Raw genomic sequence first — 17,519 nt, forward strand, 5'->3', positions numbered from 1 at the left:
AGTCCACTGTCTTCCCACCAGCATGAGCTGATGGGAGCCAAGCAGCTCCCGAGAGGACGGCAGGGGCTCAGGTGTGGAGGAACAGAGAGGTGTTCCGGGTGCAGGAGGGTGTCCCCTGAAAGTGGGTAGTTCTGGTTCCAGGGTGCTGAGTGGAAAGAAGGTGCACGGGGCCGACTGTGGAGCATCATCTATGTGTGAGCAGTGACGTCACCCAGGACTTGGGGCACAGTGACCAGGGGTGGTCTCAGGGCTGATGTGGGGTCCCCAGCAATGTAGGTTGCTTGGGATGTCACAGAAGGAGGACAGGGTGACAAAAATCACAGAGGGCCCAGAGAGGCAGGGCTGGGGTTCAGCATCCCGGGGTGGACGGTGGGGCCCGTCCCTAAAGACCCAAACAGCTTGGCACAGTTGTTGACAGGAGTGGTCTGGGCTGCCTGGCACACAAACTGGGGCCTTCAGAAGGGAATGAAGGCCGTCTGGGCTCTGAGCCCTTGGGGTCCCCTTAATCCAAAGCAAAGTGGCAGGTGTCTCCCTGCCCTGGCCTGCCCCACAGGGCTTGTTGCTCACAGCCTGGCCAGCCTCCTTGCTGAGGCAACAGCCTCTCAGCCCAGCACCTTCATGGCCTTCTCGTAAGTCTTCCAGGCCCAGGGCCACCATAACAAAGAACCACAGACCCGTGTATCAACAACACACTGTCTTCCCACCAGCATGAGCTGATGGGAGCCAAGCAGTTCCCAAGAGGAACTGCTTTATTCTCTCACACGGGAGCCTAGAAGTTGAGGCCAAGGGATCAGTAGGTATGGTTCCTCTGAGAGCCCTGAGGAAGCCTGTGTTCCAGGTCTCTCCTAGGCTTGTAGATAGCCATCTCCACGTCGACACGGCATCCTCTCCGGACATGTATGTATCTCTTAATCCCCCATTTTCATAAGGTCACCAGTCATAATGGATTAGGGCCCATCCCAAGGACCTCATCGGAGAAGGCGATGGCATCCCAGTCCAGTACTCTTGCCTGGAAGATCCCATGGACGGAGGAGCGTGGAAGGCTGCAGTCCATGGAGTCGCTAGGAGTTGGACACGACTGAGCGACTTCACTTTCACTTTCCACTTTCATGCGTTGGAGAAGGAAATGGCAGCCCACTCCAGTGTTCTTGCCTGGAGAACCCCAGGGATGGGGGAGCCTGGTGGGCTGCCGTCTCTGGGGTCACACAGAGTCGGACATGACTGAAGCGACTTAGCAGCAACAGCAGCAGCAAGGTCCTTGTTTACCGTGATTCCTTATAAAGACCACCTCCAGATGACTTGGCATTCAGAGGACTTCAGCATAGGAATCTGGAGACACATTGTGACATCTGATATCCTTGAAGGGCAACTGGATTTGGAAAGTAGAGCTGTTTCTTGGGCACAGCTAGAAGGGAAAGCTCTGAGCCAGGGGTGGGGAGGTTCAGTCGTTTAGGTGTTGGGAGGAAGACAGGGCTACGGGAGTCCCCACATGTCACAGGTGTAGGTTTAAGACTCCTGCAAGACTCCTGGGAGGAACGTTTCCAGGAGAGAGGACAGGTCAACTAAGAGACTGAGGAATTAGGAGAACCCACAGCGTGGGAGGCACTAATGGTAAGGGGTCTGACTGCTAATGAGGGAGATGCAAGCGACCTGGGTTCAATGCCTGGGCTCGGAAGATCCCTTGGACAAGGAAATGACACCCCACTCCAGTATCCTTGCCTGGGAAATCCCATGGATGAGGGACCTGGTGGGCCACAGTCCGTGGGGCTGCAGAGGCGAACACGACAGAGCGACAGCACTCACAGCATATCAAGGCGTGATTATTTCCTGAGCCCACCCATGTGCCAGGGAATGTGGTGGGGCCTTAGGGGACCTGGCTTGAAATAGAGGGGCAGGGCTACCCCGGAGAAAAAGGAGGGCATCCCAGGCAAAAGGAGCAGCATGTGCAGAGACCCCGGCAGGAGAGAGAGGAGCTTGGCCAGCAGCCAAGGACTATTGCGCAGGCGAGGAGATGCAGAGCAGCGTCCTGCAGATGAGACGGGGTCTGACGGGTCAGTGAGAGCCTTAGGTCCTCAGTTGTGTCTGACTCTGTGCCACCCCGTGGACTGTAGGCTGCCAGGCTCCTTTCACCTCTCCCTGAATTCTTTCTGAGCTGAGACATAAAGGACCAGAGTTCCTCGGATCCCATGTAATACCACCTAACGGTTTCAAATGGCTATCCCATGCTAAATGGAGTACAAAACGTCTTCTTTACAGCAAATCACCCACTGAAAACTGCTGTCTATAACTTGCATGTGCTAGTTAAAAGGTCAAAGAAGTGAGATGACTGATATTCACATAAGTAATATTTCATTTGTTCAGAATTCTGCATAGGAAGAAAGAAACTTGTGCCCAGAATCCCTGGAAATTGCACCTATTCCATTCACATCACTCCCTCCTGCACCTTGGAGGACTCTTTCCTCCACATTTTTATTGGATTTTGTTCTGTTACCTCCCGAGTTTATATTGTCCATGCACAAAGCACATATCATTGGTCAAAAACAAACATTTCTTTGGTAGGGGAAATGTTTAGAAAATGTATTTCATGTAACTTACATTGAAATGGAGAAAAGATTTAATCTAAAAACAACAACAACAAAAACTCATATTGACGTTGAAACGGGGAAGAAATTTAATGTTAAACAAAATATCCATACTATCAACGGTTATAATCACCATTGTGAGAAGTAGTATATCAGATGTAAGGTCGTTATGTAAAAAGAATAAAAGGAAATAGTCAAGTGCAGGTTTAGCATAGGGGCACCGGAGAACGCAGGGGAAAGTCTGAGAGACTTGCATACTGATGGGGAGGTGAGGCAGGGACGGGGCCAGGAAGATAAGGCTGCTCAGGGCCTGGCAGTGGGCGGCTCCTTGCAGCAGGGAACTCAGGCCAGAGGTAGGCCTTCCAGTGTCAGGCCTGTCAGAGGGACCCCCTGGAAGTGAAGGGGGAAGGGTGGGGCCGGAATGGGGCTCTGCCACAAGGAACTCCCAGACAGGCTGCTGTCCTCCTCAGACAGGAAGGCGCAGGCCCAGGAGACAGGGAGAGCCTTCCTCCAGGTCTCCTGCCCTGCTGGGGCCTCAGCTGACAGCAAGCTGGGTCCCTTAGGATGATGGGCACTAAGATGCTAGTGTCAGGATAAGGGTCCACGACTGCCTCCTCCTGTGAGACCCACAGCCGGCCCTCAGGGGTCCCCCTCGCTGAGGATCAGCTCAGCACCCCATCTGACAGTCTGGAGCCACAGGCAGAGACATTGAGGCATGCTGACTATGGAAGGCACCTTGGTCCTTGGGGCCATCCCCGTCCCTGACAGACAGGTCAGACCTGGAGAAGGGAAACCTGGCCTGATGCTGTGGTGTCGTCCCTGCAGGACAGGAGGTGAGGGCAGTTAAAGGATGGGTCAAGAGTGAGCAGGAGGGTAAAGGTCGCTTCACAAGATGGTTTGCGGGAAGGGGATGGTGCAGGCCTTCTGGATGAGGTGGAGTTCCTCCAGAACCACCTGGGGCTCCTAGACCTGGATGAGGTTTCTGAAGAGCTGCCCCAGGAGGAGCAGAAATCCATCAGCACTCCCCAGACGGCCCTCACCGCACTGCAGATGGCCTCCAGGAAGGCCGTCGCCTTCTCCTTCAGCCAAGGTGCCGCCTTCTCCCGCAGCCAGGTGAGCGCATCCCAACACCGCTGCTGGAGACTCTGCAGAATTCCGTGGAGTCGCTGCAGGGCTCTGGCCCAGATGCTCTCTTCCGGATTCTGGCCCTCCAGACGGGCAGAGACTGAAGGTCTCTGGATTCTGCGGCGTACTCCTTGCCGTGCTTCCGGAAGGAAGGGACTGGACTCCTCCAGGCATTTCTGCATGGATGGGGGCCTTTCAGGGACCTGCCTCGGGCGAGGCAGACCCTGGTCCTGACCTGACCGAGGCCTGCCAGCCCGTGTGAGACGCTGGGGCTCAGAAGCCCAGCCCAGCCCAACCCAAACTGCCTGCCTTCAGGCCAACAGCTCTGCAGACACGACGACTTCTCCCAGAGACTGGGCCTGGCCCCTCGGTTCCCCTTGAAGAACGAACCCTGGTGCTTGGTTGTACTTGCCTGCAGGTGGTTGGCCTCTGAACCCAGCACTAGACCCACGGGGATCATAGCAGGAAGCTGAGCCCAGGGCTCTGGCCACCATGTGCTGAGTGGGGAGGCTGATGCCCACAAGGCTACACCACCTGAGATTTCAAGGACCCCCCCTTCATCCCCCACTCCAGGGAGCTCTGTGCACACGCAGCAGCCCCAAGGACAAGAGAGACCAGTGGGGAGGGGAAGGAAGGCGCTGAGACAGTGGCTCCAACTCACGGGAAGGTTCTCTTGAATGTGATCTTCTATGAATTCACAGATGTCCTCGCTGAGTTCCTCCTGAGGAGAGGAAGTGTGCAGTCTGCACTCCTGCCTCCCTGCTGAGGTCTGGGGTCCCCACTGTGGCCTCCTGTGCATCCAGGTGAGTCTGACGGGAGCCAGGGCCCCAGACCCCATACCCTGGCTGATCCAACTCTGAGGACTACCCTTAGCAGGGATCAAGCTCCAAACTCACCTCCATCTCTGCTAGGGCTGCCTCCATCTGGTGGGGAAAAAACACTCTGTTTAAAACACCCCCACCCTCTCTCACTTTCACCCTGAATCCCAAGGCCCAGCTAGTTCTCATCTCTGCCCAGTCACCCCAATAACTAACCCTCAACCCGGGGACCATGCTCTGGCATCCCTGCCCTGCCCTGTTGCCCTGTGGTCTGGCTGCTGCCCTCAGCATCCCTGGGCCTCTGTATCCCCTCCCTGTGCACTCACCTGCCACACGGGTGTGCGTTTGTCCAGTATAAGGACTGGGTGCTGAGCTGTGACCCTCATCATCACCGTGACTGTGAACCCACCCCACCTCCCTCAAACTGGGGAGGGTCGGCGAGGGGGCACACTGACCCACCTGTGCTCCTTCTGGTTCATTTCCCATCTCATCACAGAAATCATCCACCAGGGTGTACTGTGAACAGAGATGGACTTGAGTAAAAGAAGCTCGGTTCTTCTCCCTGCTGGGTCCCAAGTGGGCCAGATCATTCTCGGCTTCACCTCTCAGAACCCAGGCCTCCCGAGCCCCCAGCTATTCGTCGGGATGAGCCTCTTACCATTATGGCCCTCAGAGAAGCCAGGTTACGTGAGAGTCCCTGTGGATTTAACAGTGAAACTCAGGTTCTGGCTTTGTAACCACTGAGACCTGTTTTACACACGCACACACACACATACACTCACTGAAGGAGGACCCTTGCCCTGGAATAGGCGGGTCAACCTGGTTCCCAGATGCCTAGCCCTCCTTGTCCCGCTTATCTGACCAGGGAGGAACTGGCGCTGTCCTCTCCTGTCTGAGGCGCTAACGGTGACAGTGGCCAGTCTTCCTGACCTCTGACCCTGCAAACCCCCTGCTCCCAGCCCCTTCCCCTCCAGACACTTGATGCCTCATGGAGGTGAGAGGTGCCCCACCGACCCCTCGGGAGACTCCACCTAACAGTGGGAACCTGGCGCTGTCCCCGCTGCCCTCCTGGCCCTGGGTGGTCAGTGGGGCTCACAGCGCATGCAAGACTCCGTCTGCACACCCTTGTCCGGAGACCCCATCCTGTCAGCCCAGCATCACACGACTGGGCAAGGAAATACCTCGCGGGTCCGTGGGGACACTCTCTGCCCGCATCCTCTCACTGAGCCTGAGTGCTCAGCCTGGCTCTCCCTGCGATGACCACTCCCAGACACCGGTGTTCCATGGCCCAGAGCCCCTGAGCATCTGGTCACCCTCAGAACTAGGTAGGTGAGTGGGACAGAGGGCAGAGGCCACCCCAAAGGGTAGGAATAGACTCTGAGCTCAGCGTGGCTTCACCTGTTGATCCAGGCTCTGAGAGAAATGCTTTCAGCTTTTCTGTGAAAATCCTGGCCAGCCAACTAGACCCCAAACGCTGCAACTAAGATCGCTCAGAGACAAAAGAAATTCAATAAATAGGAATAAGCATTAGAAGGAGCCCGAGGATGGCTGATTCCTCGGACACTGCAGACGCTCCACGTCCGGCTCACCCACGAGCATGACGACTCTAATTCCTACACTCACTCCCTGGTCCATTGCTCCTTCCTGGGTCCCAACACAGGCCCCCACACTGAGCTGCCCCCCAAACCGAACGCCCAGCAGGAGCCCCAGCCCCACAGCCAGGACCTGCTACATAAGGAAAGGGCTCAGAGCAACAGGAAACTGGAGCGTGCTTGTCAACAATTATCCAGAATTTCAGGATGGTGACAAGCAGAGCGTTCGACCAGGGTCATTGTGAGACGGGGCGCTTTGATGGCACGGGTCCCATGTTTTGACCCTCTGCTTCCCCAGTGGGAAGGAAATGGCAACCCGCTCCAGTATCTCTGCCTGGAGAAGCCCATGGACAGGGGAGCCTGGTGGGCTACAGTCCCGGGGTTCGCAAAGAGTTGGACACCACTGAGTGACTCACACTTTCACTTCCCCTGCGGCCACCCCAGGGCCCAGGGAGGGTGGGACAGAGGCTTTTGTGCACAGAGTAGTCAGCAGGTCTGGGGCTGAGCTGGTGGGAGCGGGGACAGACGGCAAATGAGACTCCAGGGCCACTCTCCCCCCATCTCTCATCGTCACTCACTTTAGTGAGGCCTATGGTGGCTTAGGGTCCTCCCGCTGGGACCTGGTGGACGAAGAGCGGAAGGAAAAGTGCTTCAGAGAAGAGGGCTCGCCCACCACCCTGAAGGGTCCTCAGCCTGCAGGTCTCCCCCACCCCCACATCGGGCTCCCCAGAGCCCCTCACCTGAGATCCTGCAGCCAGAGCTCCAGCTGAGCACTACCCCGCTGCCCGCTGAGCCCCAGCAACTTAAGAGCTGGCCAGGGAGGGGCAGAGAGGGTAGAGCCCTGCTAGGGGAGGGGGCAGGGTCAGCTGGGTGTTTTTGAGACAGAAACTGAGTCAGAAATAGAAGCAGAAACAGAGGGGGGAGGGGGGAAGTCAGGAGGAAGGGAAGACAAGGAGCCAGAGGTCTGAGGGGCGGGGCGGGGAGGGGATGTCCCTTACACTCAGGGTCCCAGAACAGGACCCTTCTTCCTGAGCTGGGTGGGGATCTCTGAGCCCAGCTTGGGCCACGTCCCCCCACCATCGGCTCGAGCATGGGGAGGGACGGGGTAAAGTCCAGACTTGGGACGATAGTTTGAGGAAGATTCGGGGGGAGCCGACCAGGGCCCTCGAACGGACTGCACCCCACTCCACATCCAGAGAAGCTTCTGTAGCCGCCCTGCCCTCAGGTAGTCACAGGACCTGCAGGGGCCCTGAGGTGGAGACTCTCCCCAGGGCCCTGGCATCCAGGGCAGGGCCGGGCCTGTGTGCCTCACCCACAGGATGTGTCCCTCAGAAGGGGCAGAAGAGAGCCTTGCTGGCCGTCTGGGCCCCGCTGACCAGGGGCTCCTGAGCCCTGCTCGGGCCCCCGGGCCTCAGTCACCGTGGTAGTGGTCTCCCTGGCCCTGGCCAGCCCCACAGGGCTTGACTCTCCCAGCCTGGCCCACCTCTCCCTGAGACCACAGCCCCTCACAGCCATGGCCTGACATCTGTCTTAGAGACCCAGGGCTGCCACATCAAAGAGCCACAGACCCGGGTCTCAGGAATACACATTTACGCTCACAGTGGAGCCTCATAAATTGAAATCAAGGCGTCAGCAGGCAGCGGTTGCTCTGAGAGCCCTGAGGGAAGCATGTGTTCCAGGCTTCTCTCCTAGGTGTGTAGACAGCTGTCTCCAGGTCTGCATGGCGCCCTCCCTAGACAAGTATCTGTCTCCTAATTCCCCATTCTCCTAAGGTCACCAGTCATAATGGATTAGGGCCCACCCTAAGGGCCTCATGCTCACTTGATTCCCTGTAAAGACTCCCCTCCAGGTGCTGGTGGTTAGGACTTCACTGTGTGAATTTAGGGGAACACGATTCAATGTCTAATATCCTTGAAGAGGAACCGGCCTCCTGATGGGCCCCCCGTGTGCACCCCACGGGGACAACCTATGAATCCTGCTCCTCAGGGAAAGTCTCTCTTGAGTGCACAAGACCCCACCCGGCACCTCCTGCCCCTTAGGGGCCCGTTCAGTTGTCTGAAACTCCCTTCCTACACTCAGGAAGTCCAGATTCTTCCCTGAGCCACCTCAGAACTCCAGGGTGGGAGGGAGCCAATAGAGCTGCTCTTGCTTCAGCTGCAGGCTTCCCTGGTGGCTCAGAGAGTAGAGAATCTGCCTGCAATGCAGGAGACATAGGTTCGATCCCTGGGTCGGAAAGATCCCCCTGGAGAAAGGAACCCACTCCTCTATCATGGCCCGGAGAGTTCCATGGACTGCATAGTCCATGGGTCGCAAAGAGTCACACGGGTGAGCGGCTTTCACTTGCTTCAGCTGCACGCCTCATTTCCAGGTCGTATTTCCAGTAATCTGGTTGCCTGAAACGTGACAATGGGCACCTCCACATCTGTCTCAGGAAGGCCACCTCCTGAAATGCATTTCATGTCTCACGTTGGGCTGAACCCTTTTCTTTATAGAGTTTTAGTGAGATGTAATTCACATATCATACAATTCACCCAGGAAAGTGCCTAATTTAATGCACAGTACTACTCAACCATCACCACCATCAATTTCACAATACTTTTATCATCTCCAGAAATCATACTGCACCCTTTAGCCTCCAGGGCCCACCACCAGGCAATCCCTAAGTCTGTTTTTAACTTTTTGAGGTACCACTAGACTATTTCCCCAGGCTTTCCTGGTAGCTCAGCAGTAAAGAATCTGCCTGCAATGCTGAAAACCAGGTTTAATCCGTGGGTCAGGGAAGATCCCTGGGAGGAAGACATGACAACCCACTCCAATACTCTTGCCTGGAAAACCACATGGACAGAGGAGCCTAGGGGGCTACAGTCTATGGGGCCACGGAGACAGCATTGAGCGTGCACGACCACACACAAGAGTAGTAAATGTTTTCTGGCTCCATGCCCTGACCACATGAATCATTTGCAAATTTTCTTCCCCATTCTATCGGTTGTCTTCTTACTTTCCCGGTGTTTCCCTTTGAAATACAAAAGTTTTAAGTGCTTATATTTTAGTAATTTATATCATTTACTTCCCATTCTTTAAAAAACATAATTCAATGCAATGTGGCATTTTGTGAAGCAGACGTCATGAAGTGAGAGGCTGGAGAAGTATCCATTGTCTCAACGAAAGGAGCCTCAGATGTCACATGGGACATCCCTCTCTGGGCGCCTCCAACCAATTCTTGGTTGCGCCCCAGCTCATCCTCAGCCACCCTGTCCCCCATCAATGCTGGATTCCAGCCTCTTCTGGAAAACAGTGATTCCGGTCTGTCAAGTTCCTGCCACCAAACTTCAGCCTGGCTCCATCACTGCTTCAAGGAAATGAGGGTTTTCTCTCCTGTTATTTTTACTGTCCTGCTTTGGGGCTGACAAGCTTTTTGAAGACAAGTTTCCTCCTCCTTGTACTTAGAAAGGGTCCTGACAGAGGCCCAGATGGCTTCTGGTGCCTTTGAATTCCCAGGTGGCTGGCTGGTTGAAGACACCGGGCTGTCATCCTCCTTCTGGCCTGGTCATGGCCACGCTGGGCTCCATGCCCCTGGGTCAGCTCTTGCAGCACTGTGGGCCCGCTGAGGCTGGTGGCACATTAAGAAATGGTGGGTCTGTGACTCCACCCATGGGGGGTCTGTGACTCCACCCATGGGGGGTCTGTGACTCCACCCATGGGGGGTGAACCTCTCTAACCCAGCCGATGAGCTGGGCTCAGTAAACACAGGAAGAGGTTAGAGAACTTGGCAGAGACACAGAAAAGCCACAAGACAAACAGATGCAGGTGCTGGCCCAGCTCCCTTGCCCAGGAAGACCACGCCCCGCCCCACCACCCAGTTTGTTAAAATGCAGATTCCTGTCCCCAGACCTCAGAGTGTAGATTCAGATGAGGACATGGAATCTGCATTTTCAGTCTCCAGGGTCATGCTCTCTCTCTGTGTTTTTTTTTTTTTTTTTTTTCCCAGCAAGATCAAGCGACTTGAGGGATCTTAGTTCTGGGACTAGAAATTTAACCCAGGCCATGACAGTGAAAGCACCTGATTCTAACCAGTGGACCACCAGGCAATTCCCTTCTTGGGTCATCCTGTGTGGAATATTCCCGAAGCAGATTTGCAGAGGCACTGGTTTTTAGATCCTGAATTCTGTGACGAGTCTGGGGTGGGCAGAGGTCAATGAGGTGGCTCAGGTTCCACCCACTCATCACCCAGGAACGATGAGGAAGCCGTGACCCAGACTGAGAGGAGGCCAGTCCACTGTCTTCCCACCAGCATGAGCTGATGGGAGCCAAGCAGCTCCCGAGAGGACGGCAGGGGCTCAGGTGTGGAGGAGCAGGGAGGGGTCCAGGTGCAGGAGGGTGTCCCCCTGAAAGTGGCAATTCTGGTTCCAGGGTGCTGACCGGAAAGAAGGTACACGGGGCCAACTGTGGAGCATCATCTATGTGTGAGCAGTGATGTCACCCAGGACTTGGGGCACGGTGACCAGGGGTGGTCTCAGGGCTGATGTGGGGTCCCCAGCAATGTGGGTTGATTGGATTTCACAGAAGCAGGAGAAGAAGTCAAACATCATAGAACGCCGGAGAGCCAGGCTGGGGTTCAGGGTCCTGGGGTGGACGGTGGGGCCTGTCCCTAAAGACCCAAACAGCTTGGCACAGTTGTTGACAGGAGTGGCCTGGGCTGCCTGGCACACAGACTGGGGCCTTCAGGAGAGAATGAAGGCCGTCTGGGCGCTGAGCCCTCTGGGGTCCCCTTGATCCAAGGCGAAGTGGCAGGTGTCTCCCTGCCCCGGCCTGCCCCACAGGGCTTGTCGCTCCCAGCCTGGCCAGCCTCCTTGCTGAGGCAACAGCCTCTCTCAGCCCAGCACCTCCATGGCCTTCTCATAAGTCTTCCAGGCCCAGGACCACCATAACAAAGAACCACAGACCCATATATCAACAACACACATTTATTCTCTCACAGGGGAGCCTAGAAGTGGAGGTCAAGGTGTCAGCAGGTATGGTTCCTCTGAGAACCCTGAGGGAAGCCTGTGTTCCAGGTCTCTCCTAGGCTTTAGATAGCCATCTCCACATTGACACGGAATCCTCTCCAGACATGTATGTGTCTCCTAATCCCCCATTTTCATAAGGTCACCAGTCATAATGAATTAGGGCCCACCCCAAGGACCACGTTCACCTTGATCCCTTGTAAAGACCACCTCCAGATGACGTGGCATTCAGAGGACTTCGGCATAGGAATCTGGAGACACAGTGTGACTTCTGATATCCTTGAAGGACAACTGGATTTGGAAAGTAGAGGTGTTTCTTGGGCACAGCTGGAAGGGAAAGCTCTGAGCCTGGGGCTGGAAGGTTCAGTCGTTTAGGTGTTGGGAGGAAGACAGGGATACGGGAGTCCGCACATGTCACAGGTTTAGGTTTAAGACTCCTGCAAGACTCCTGGGAGGAATGTTTCCAGGAGAGAGGACAGGTCAGCTAAGAGACTGAGGAACTGGGAGAACCCACAGCATGGGGGTCATTAATGGTAAGGTATCTGACTGCTAATGAAGGAGATGCAAGGGACCTGGGTTCAATGCCAGGGCTCGGAAGATCCCTGGAAAAGGAAATGACACCCTACTCCAGTATCCTTGCCTAGGAAATCCCATGGATGAGGGACCTGGTGGGCCACAGTCCGTGGGGCTGCAGAGGCGAACACGACAGAGCGACAGCACTCACAGCATATCAAGGCATGATTATTTCCTGAGCCCACCCACGTGCCAGGGAATGTGGTGGGGCCTTAGGAGACCTGGCTTGAAACAGAGGGGCAGGGCTGCCCCGGAGAAAAAGGAGGGCATCCCAGGCAAAAGGAGCAGCATGTGCAGAGACCCCAACAGGAGAGAAAGGAGCTTGGCCCCCAGCCAAGGACTATTGCGCAGGCGAGGAGATGCAGAGCAGCGTCCTGCAGATGAGACGGGGTCTGACAGGTCAGTGAGAGCCTTAGGTCCTCAGTTGTGTCTGACTGTGCCACTCGTGAACTGAAGGCTGCCAGGCTCCTTTCGCCTCTCCCTGAATTCTTTCTGAGCTGAAGCATAAAAGACCAGAGTTCACCAGATCAGATCAGATCAGATCAGTCGCTCAGTCGTGTCCGACTCTTTCCGACCCCATCAATCGCAGAAAGCAGGCCTCCCTGTCCATCACCAACTCCCAGAGTGCACTCAGACTCACGTCGATCGAGTCAGTGATACCATCCAGCCATCTCATCCTCTGTCGTCCCCTTCTCCTCCTGCCCCCAATCCCTCCCAGCATCAGAGTCTTTTCCAATGAGTCAACTCCTCGCATGAGGTGGCCAAAGTACTGGAATTTCAGCTTTAGCATCATTCCTTCCAAAGAAATCCCAGGCGTGATCTCCTTCAGAATGGACTGGTTGGATCTCCCTGCAGTCCAAGGGACTCTCAAGAGTCTTCTCCAACACCATAGTTCAAAAGCATCAATTCTTCAGCACTCAGCCTTCTTCACAGTCCAACTCTCACATCCATACATGACCACAGGAAAAACCATAGCCTTGACTAGATGGACCTTTGTTATCCCATGAAATACCACCTAAGGGTTTCAAATGGCTATCCTATGCTAAATGGAGTACAAAACATCTGCTTTACAGCAAATAACCCATGAAAACTGCTGTCTATAACTTGCATGTGCTGGTTAAAAGGTCCAAGAAGTGAGATGACTGATATTCACATAAGTAATATTTCATTGTTTCAGAATTCTCCATAGGAAGGAAGAAACTTGTGCCCAGAATCCCTGGAAATTGCACCTATTCCATTCACATCACTCCCTCCTGCACCTTGGAGGACTCTTTCCTCCATATTTTTATTGGATTTTGTTCTGTTACCTCCTGAGTTTATATTGTCCATGCACAAATCACATATCATTGGTCAAAAACTGAAACATTTCTTTGGGAGGGGGAATGTTTAGAAAATGTATTTCATGTAACTTACATTGAAATGGAGAAAAGATTTAATCTAAAAACAACAACAAAAAACAAACTCATATTGACGTTGAAACAGTGAAGAAATTTAATGTTAAACAAAAAAAAACCTTATTCCTTATATCAACTGAGGAACCTCACTATCGTGAGAAGTAGTATATCAGATGTAAGGTCATTATGTAAAAAGAAATAAAGGAAATAGTCAAGAGCAGGTTTAGCACAGGAGACTTGCATACTGATGGGGAGGTGAGCCAGGGACGGGGCCAGGAAGACAAGGCTGCTCAGGGCCTGGCAGTGGGCGGCTTCTTGCAGCAGGGAACTCAGGCCAGAGGTAGGCCTTCCAGAGTCAGGCCTGTCAGAGGGACCCCCTGGAAGTGAAGGGGGAAGGGTGTGGCCGGAATGGGGCTCTGCCACACGGAACTCCCAGACAGGCTGCTGTCCTCCTCAGACAGGAAGGCGCAGGCCCAGGAGACAGGGAGAGCCTTCCTCCAGGTCTCCTGCCCTGCTGGGGCCTCAGGTGACAGCAAGCTGGGTCACTTAGGATGATGAGGGCACTAAGACGCTAACGTCAGGGTCAGGGTCCACCACTGACTCCTCCTGCGAGACCCACAGCCGGCCCTCAGGGGTCCCCCTCGCTGAGGATCAGCTCAGCGCCCCATCTGACATGGTTTGGAGCGATAGGCAGAGGCACAGAGGCATGCTGACCCACGGAAGGCACCTTGGTCCTTGGCGCCTCCGGGCTTCCAAGCCTCTCCCACATCCCTGGGTCAGCAGAGCATCCCTGTCCCTGACAGACAGGTCAGACCTGGAGAAGGGAAACCTGGCCTGATGCTGTGGTGTCGTCCCTGCAGGACAGGAGGTGAGGGCAGTTAAAGGATGGGTCAAGGGTGAGCAGGAGTGCAAAGGTCGCTTCACAAGATGGTTTCTGGGAAGGGGATGGTGCAGGGCCTCCTAGATGAGGAGGAGTTCCTCCAGAACCACCTGCGGCTCCTAGACCTGGATGAGGTTTCCGAAGAGCTGCCCCACAGAGGAGCAGAAATCCGTCAGCACTCCCCAGACGGCCTTCACCACACTGCAGATGGCCTCCAGGAAGGTGACCGCCTTCTCCCGCAGCCAGGTGAGCGCATCCCAACACCGCTGCTGGAGACTCTGCAGAATTACTTGGAACCTCCCCAGGGCTCTGGCCCAGATGCTCTCTTCCGGATTCTGGACCTCCAGACGGGCAGAGACTGAAGGTCTCTGGATTCTGCGGCGTACTCCTTGCCGTGCTTCCTGAAGCAAGGGACTGGACTCCTGCAGGGATTCCTGCATGGATGGGGGCCTTTCAGGGACCTGCCCTGGGAGAGGCAGACCCTGGTCCTGACCTGACCGAGGCCTCCCAGCCCTTGTAAGAGGCTGGGGCTCAGAAGCCCAGCCCAGGCCAACCCAGACTGCCTGCCTTCAGGCCAACAGCTCAGCAGACATGAGCACTTCTCCCAGAGACTGGGCCTGGCCCCTCGGTTCCCCTTGAAGAACGAACCCTGGCGCTTGGTTGTACCTGCCTGCAGGTGGTTGGCCTCTGAACCCAGCACCAGGCCCACGGGGCTCATAGCAGGAAGCTCAGTCCAGGGCTCTGGCCACCATGTGCTGAGTGGGGAGGCTGATGCCCGCAAGGCTGCACCACCTGAGATTTCAGGGACCCCCCCCTTCATCCCCCACTCCAGGGAGCTCTGTGCACTTGCAGCAGCCCCAAGGACAAGAGAGACCAGTGGGGAGGGGAAGGAAGGAAGGCACTGAGACAGTGGCTCCTACTCACGGGAAGGTTCTCTTGAATGTGATCTTCTATGAATTCACAGATGTCCTCGCTGAGTCCCTCCTGGGGAGAGGAAGTGTGCAGTCTGCACTCCTGCCTCCCTGCTGAGGTCAGTGGTCCCCATTGGCCTCCCGTGCATCCAGGTGAGTCTGAAGGGAGCCAGGGCCCCAGACCCCATACCCTGGCTGATCCAGCTCTGAGGACTACGCTTAGCATGGGGCAAGGTCCAAACTCACCTCCATCTCTGCTAGGACTGCCTCCATCTGGTGGGGAAAAAACACTCTGTTTAAAACACCCCCACCCTCTCTCACTTTCACCCTGAATCCCAAGGCCCAGCTAGTTCTCATCTCTGCCCAGTCACCCCAATAACTAACCCTCAACCCGGGGACCATGCTCTGGCATCCCTGCCCTGCCCTCGTTGCCCTGTGGCCTGGACGCCGCCCTCAGCATCCCTGGCCTCCGTATCCCCTCCCTGTGCACTCACCTGCCACACAGGTGTGCATCTGTCCAGTGTAAGGACTGGGCGCTGAGCTGTGACCCTCATCATCACCATGACTTTGAACCCACCCCACCTCCCTCACACTGGGGAGGGTCGGGGTTGGGGCACACTGACCCACCTGTGCTTCTTCTGGTTCATTTCCCATCTCATCACAGAAATCATCCACCCGGTTGTGCTGTGAACAGAGATGGACTTGAGTAAAAGAAGCTCGGTTCTTTTCCCTGCTGGGTCCCAAGTGGGCCAGATCGTTCTCGGCTTCACCCAGCAAAACCCAAGCCTCCCGAGCCCCCAGCTATTCGTGGGGATCAGCCTCTTACCATCCTGGTCCTCAGAGAAGCCAGGTTATGTGGGACTCCCTGTGGAGGTAACAGTGAAACTCAGGTTCTGGTCTTGTAACCACCGAGACCTGTTTTACACACACACACACACACACACGCACACTCACCCAAGGAGGACGCTCACCCTGGAGTAGGTGGGTCAACCTGTTTCCCAGATGCTTAGCCCTCCGTGATCCCGCTGAGAGCTGACCAGGGAGGAACTGGCACTGTCCTCTTGGGTCTGAGGCACTGACAGAGACGGTGGCCAGTCTTCCTGACATCTGACCCTGCAGACCCCCGGCCCCCAGCCCCTATCCCTCCAGACGCTTTATGAGTCATGGAGGAGGGAGGTGCCCCACTGACCCCACGGGGGACTCCACCTAACGGCGGGAATCTGGGGGGTCCCTGCTGCCCTCCTGGCCCTGTGTGGTCAGTGCAGCTCATAGCGCCTGCAGGGCTCCCGTCTGCATACCCTGTGTCCCGGGGCCCCATCCTGTCAGCCCAGCATCACACAAGACTGGGCAAGTAAACACCTCGCAGGTCCATGGGGACACTCTCTGCCCTCATCCTCTCACTGGACCTGGCCACTCAACCTGGGTCAGCCCACAATGACCACTGCCAGACACCGGTGTTCCATGGCCTGGAGCTCCTGAGCATCTGGTCACCCTCAGAACTAGGTAGTTGAGTGGGACAGTGGGCGGAGGGCACCCCAAAGGGTAAGAATAGACTCTGAGCTCAGCATGGCTTCACCTGTTGATCCAGGCCCTGAGAGAAATGCTTTCAGCTTTTCTGTGAAAATCCTGGCCAGCCAACTAGACCCCACACGCTGCAACTAAGATCATTCAGAGACAAAAGAAATTCAATAAATAGGAATAAGCATTAGAAGGAGCCCGAGGATGGCTGATTCCTAGGACACTGCAGACGCTCCACATCCGGCTCACCCACCAGCATGATGACTCTAATTCCTATACTCACTCCCTGGTCCATTGCTCCTTCCTGGGTCCCAACACAGGCCCCCACACTGAGCTGCCCCCCAAACCGAACGCCCAGCAGGAGCCCCAGCCCCACAGCCAGGACCTGCTACATAAGGAAAGGGCTCAGAGCAACAGGAAACTGGAGCGTGCTTGTCAACAATTATCCAGAATTTCAGGATGGTGACAGCAGAGCATTCGACCAGGGTCATTGTGAGACGCTTTGGGGCGCTTTGATGGCCCGGGTCCCATGTTTTGACCCTCTGCTTCCCCAGTGGGAAGGAAATGGCAACCCGCTCCAGTATCTCTGCCTGGAGAAGCCCATGGACAGGGGAGCCTGGTGGGCTACAGTCCCCGGGTTCGCAAAGAATTGGATACCACTGAGCGACTCACACTTTCACTTTCTCCTGCGGCCACCCCAGGGCCCAGGGAGGGTGGGACAGAGGCTGCTGTGCACAGAGCAGTCAGCAGGGCTGGGGCTGAGCTGGTGGGAGCGGGGACAGGTGGCAAATGAGACTCCAGGCCCACTCTCCCCTCATCTCTTGTCACTCACCTTAGCGAAGCACATGGTGGCTCAGGGTCCTCCCGCTGGGACCTGGTGGAGGAAGAGTGGGAGGAAAAGTGCTTCAGAGAAGAGGGCTCGCCCACCACCCTGGAGGGTCCTCCGCCTGCAGGTCTCCCCCACCCCCACGCCGGGCTCCCCAGAGCCCCTCACCTGAGATCCTGCAGCCAGAGCTCCAGCTGAGCACTGCCCCGCTGCCTGCTGAGCCCCAGCGACTTAAGAGCCGGCCAGGGAGGGGCAGAGAGGGTGGAGCCCTGCTCAGGAGGAGGCAGGGTCAGCTGG

General features: G+C 55.9%; 1 protein-coding gene and 1 pseudogene across 2 annotated transcripts; both read right to left on the reverse strand.

Annotated features, from left to right (window-relative positions):
* Positions 1-3,397: 3,397 nt before the first annotated feature.
* Positions 3,398-6,926, reverse strand: LOC147345587 (uncharacterized; annotated as a pseudogene). Its single transcript, XR_015154878.1, has 7 exons — positions 6,858-6,926; positions 6,696-6,737; positions 5,184-5,222; positions 4,985-5,041; positions 4,604-4,630; positions 4,369-4,428; positions 3,398-3,883 (listed from the first exon to the last, which is right to left on the reverse strand). The product of XR_015154878.1 is annotated as an uncharacterized LOC147345587 (transcript).
* Positions 6,927-13,160: 6,234 nt separating this feature from the next.
* On the reverse strand, positions 13,161-17,430 carry LOC147345588 (interleukin-32-like). Its single transcript, XM_086376147.1, has 7 exons — positions 17,391-17,430; positions 17,229-17,270; positions 15,705-15,743; positions 15,506-15,562; positions 15,125-15,151; positions 14,892-14,951; positions 13,161-14,401 (listed from the first exon to the last, which is right to left on the reverse strand). Exons 2-7 carry the CDS (start codon positions 17,241-17,243, stop codon positions 14,087-14,089), a joined length of 513 nt encoding a protein of 170 aa, XP_086232273.1. The 5' UTR covers positions 17,244-17,270; positions 17,391-17,430; the 3' UTR covers positions 13,161-14,086.
* Between the last annotated feature and the right edge of the window lie 89 nt (positions 17,431-17,519).

The sequence above is a fragment of the Bos grunniens genome, chromosome 25 (genome assembly GCF_055505025.1).
Source record: "Bos grunniens cultivar Pamir isolate PY7600 chromosome 25, Bosgru_T2T1.0, whole genome shotgun sequence".
Classification (NCBI taxonomy): Eukaryota; Metazoa; Chordata; class Mammalia; order Artiodactyla; family Bovidae; genus Bos; species Bos grunniens.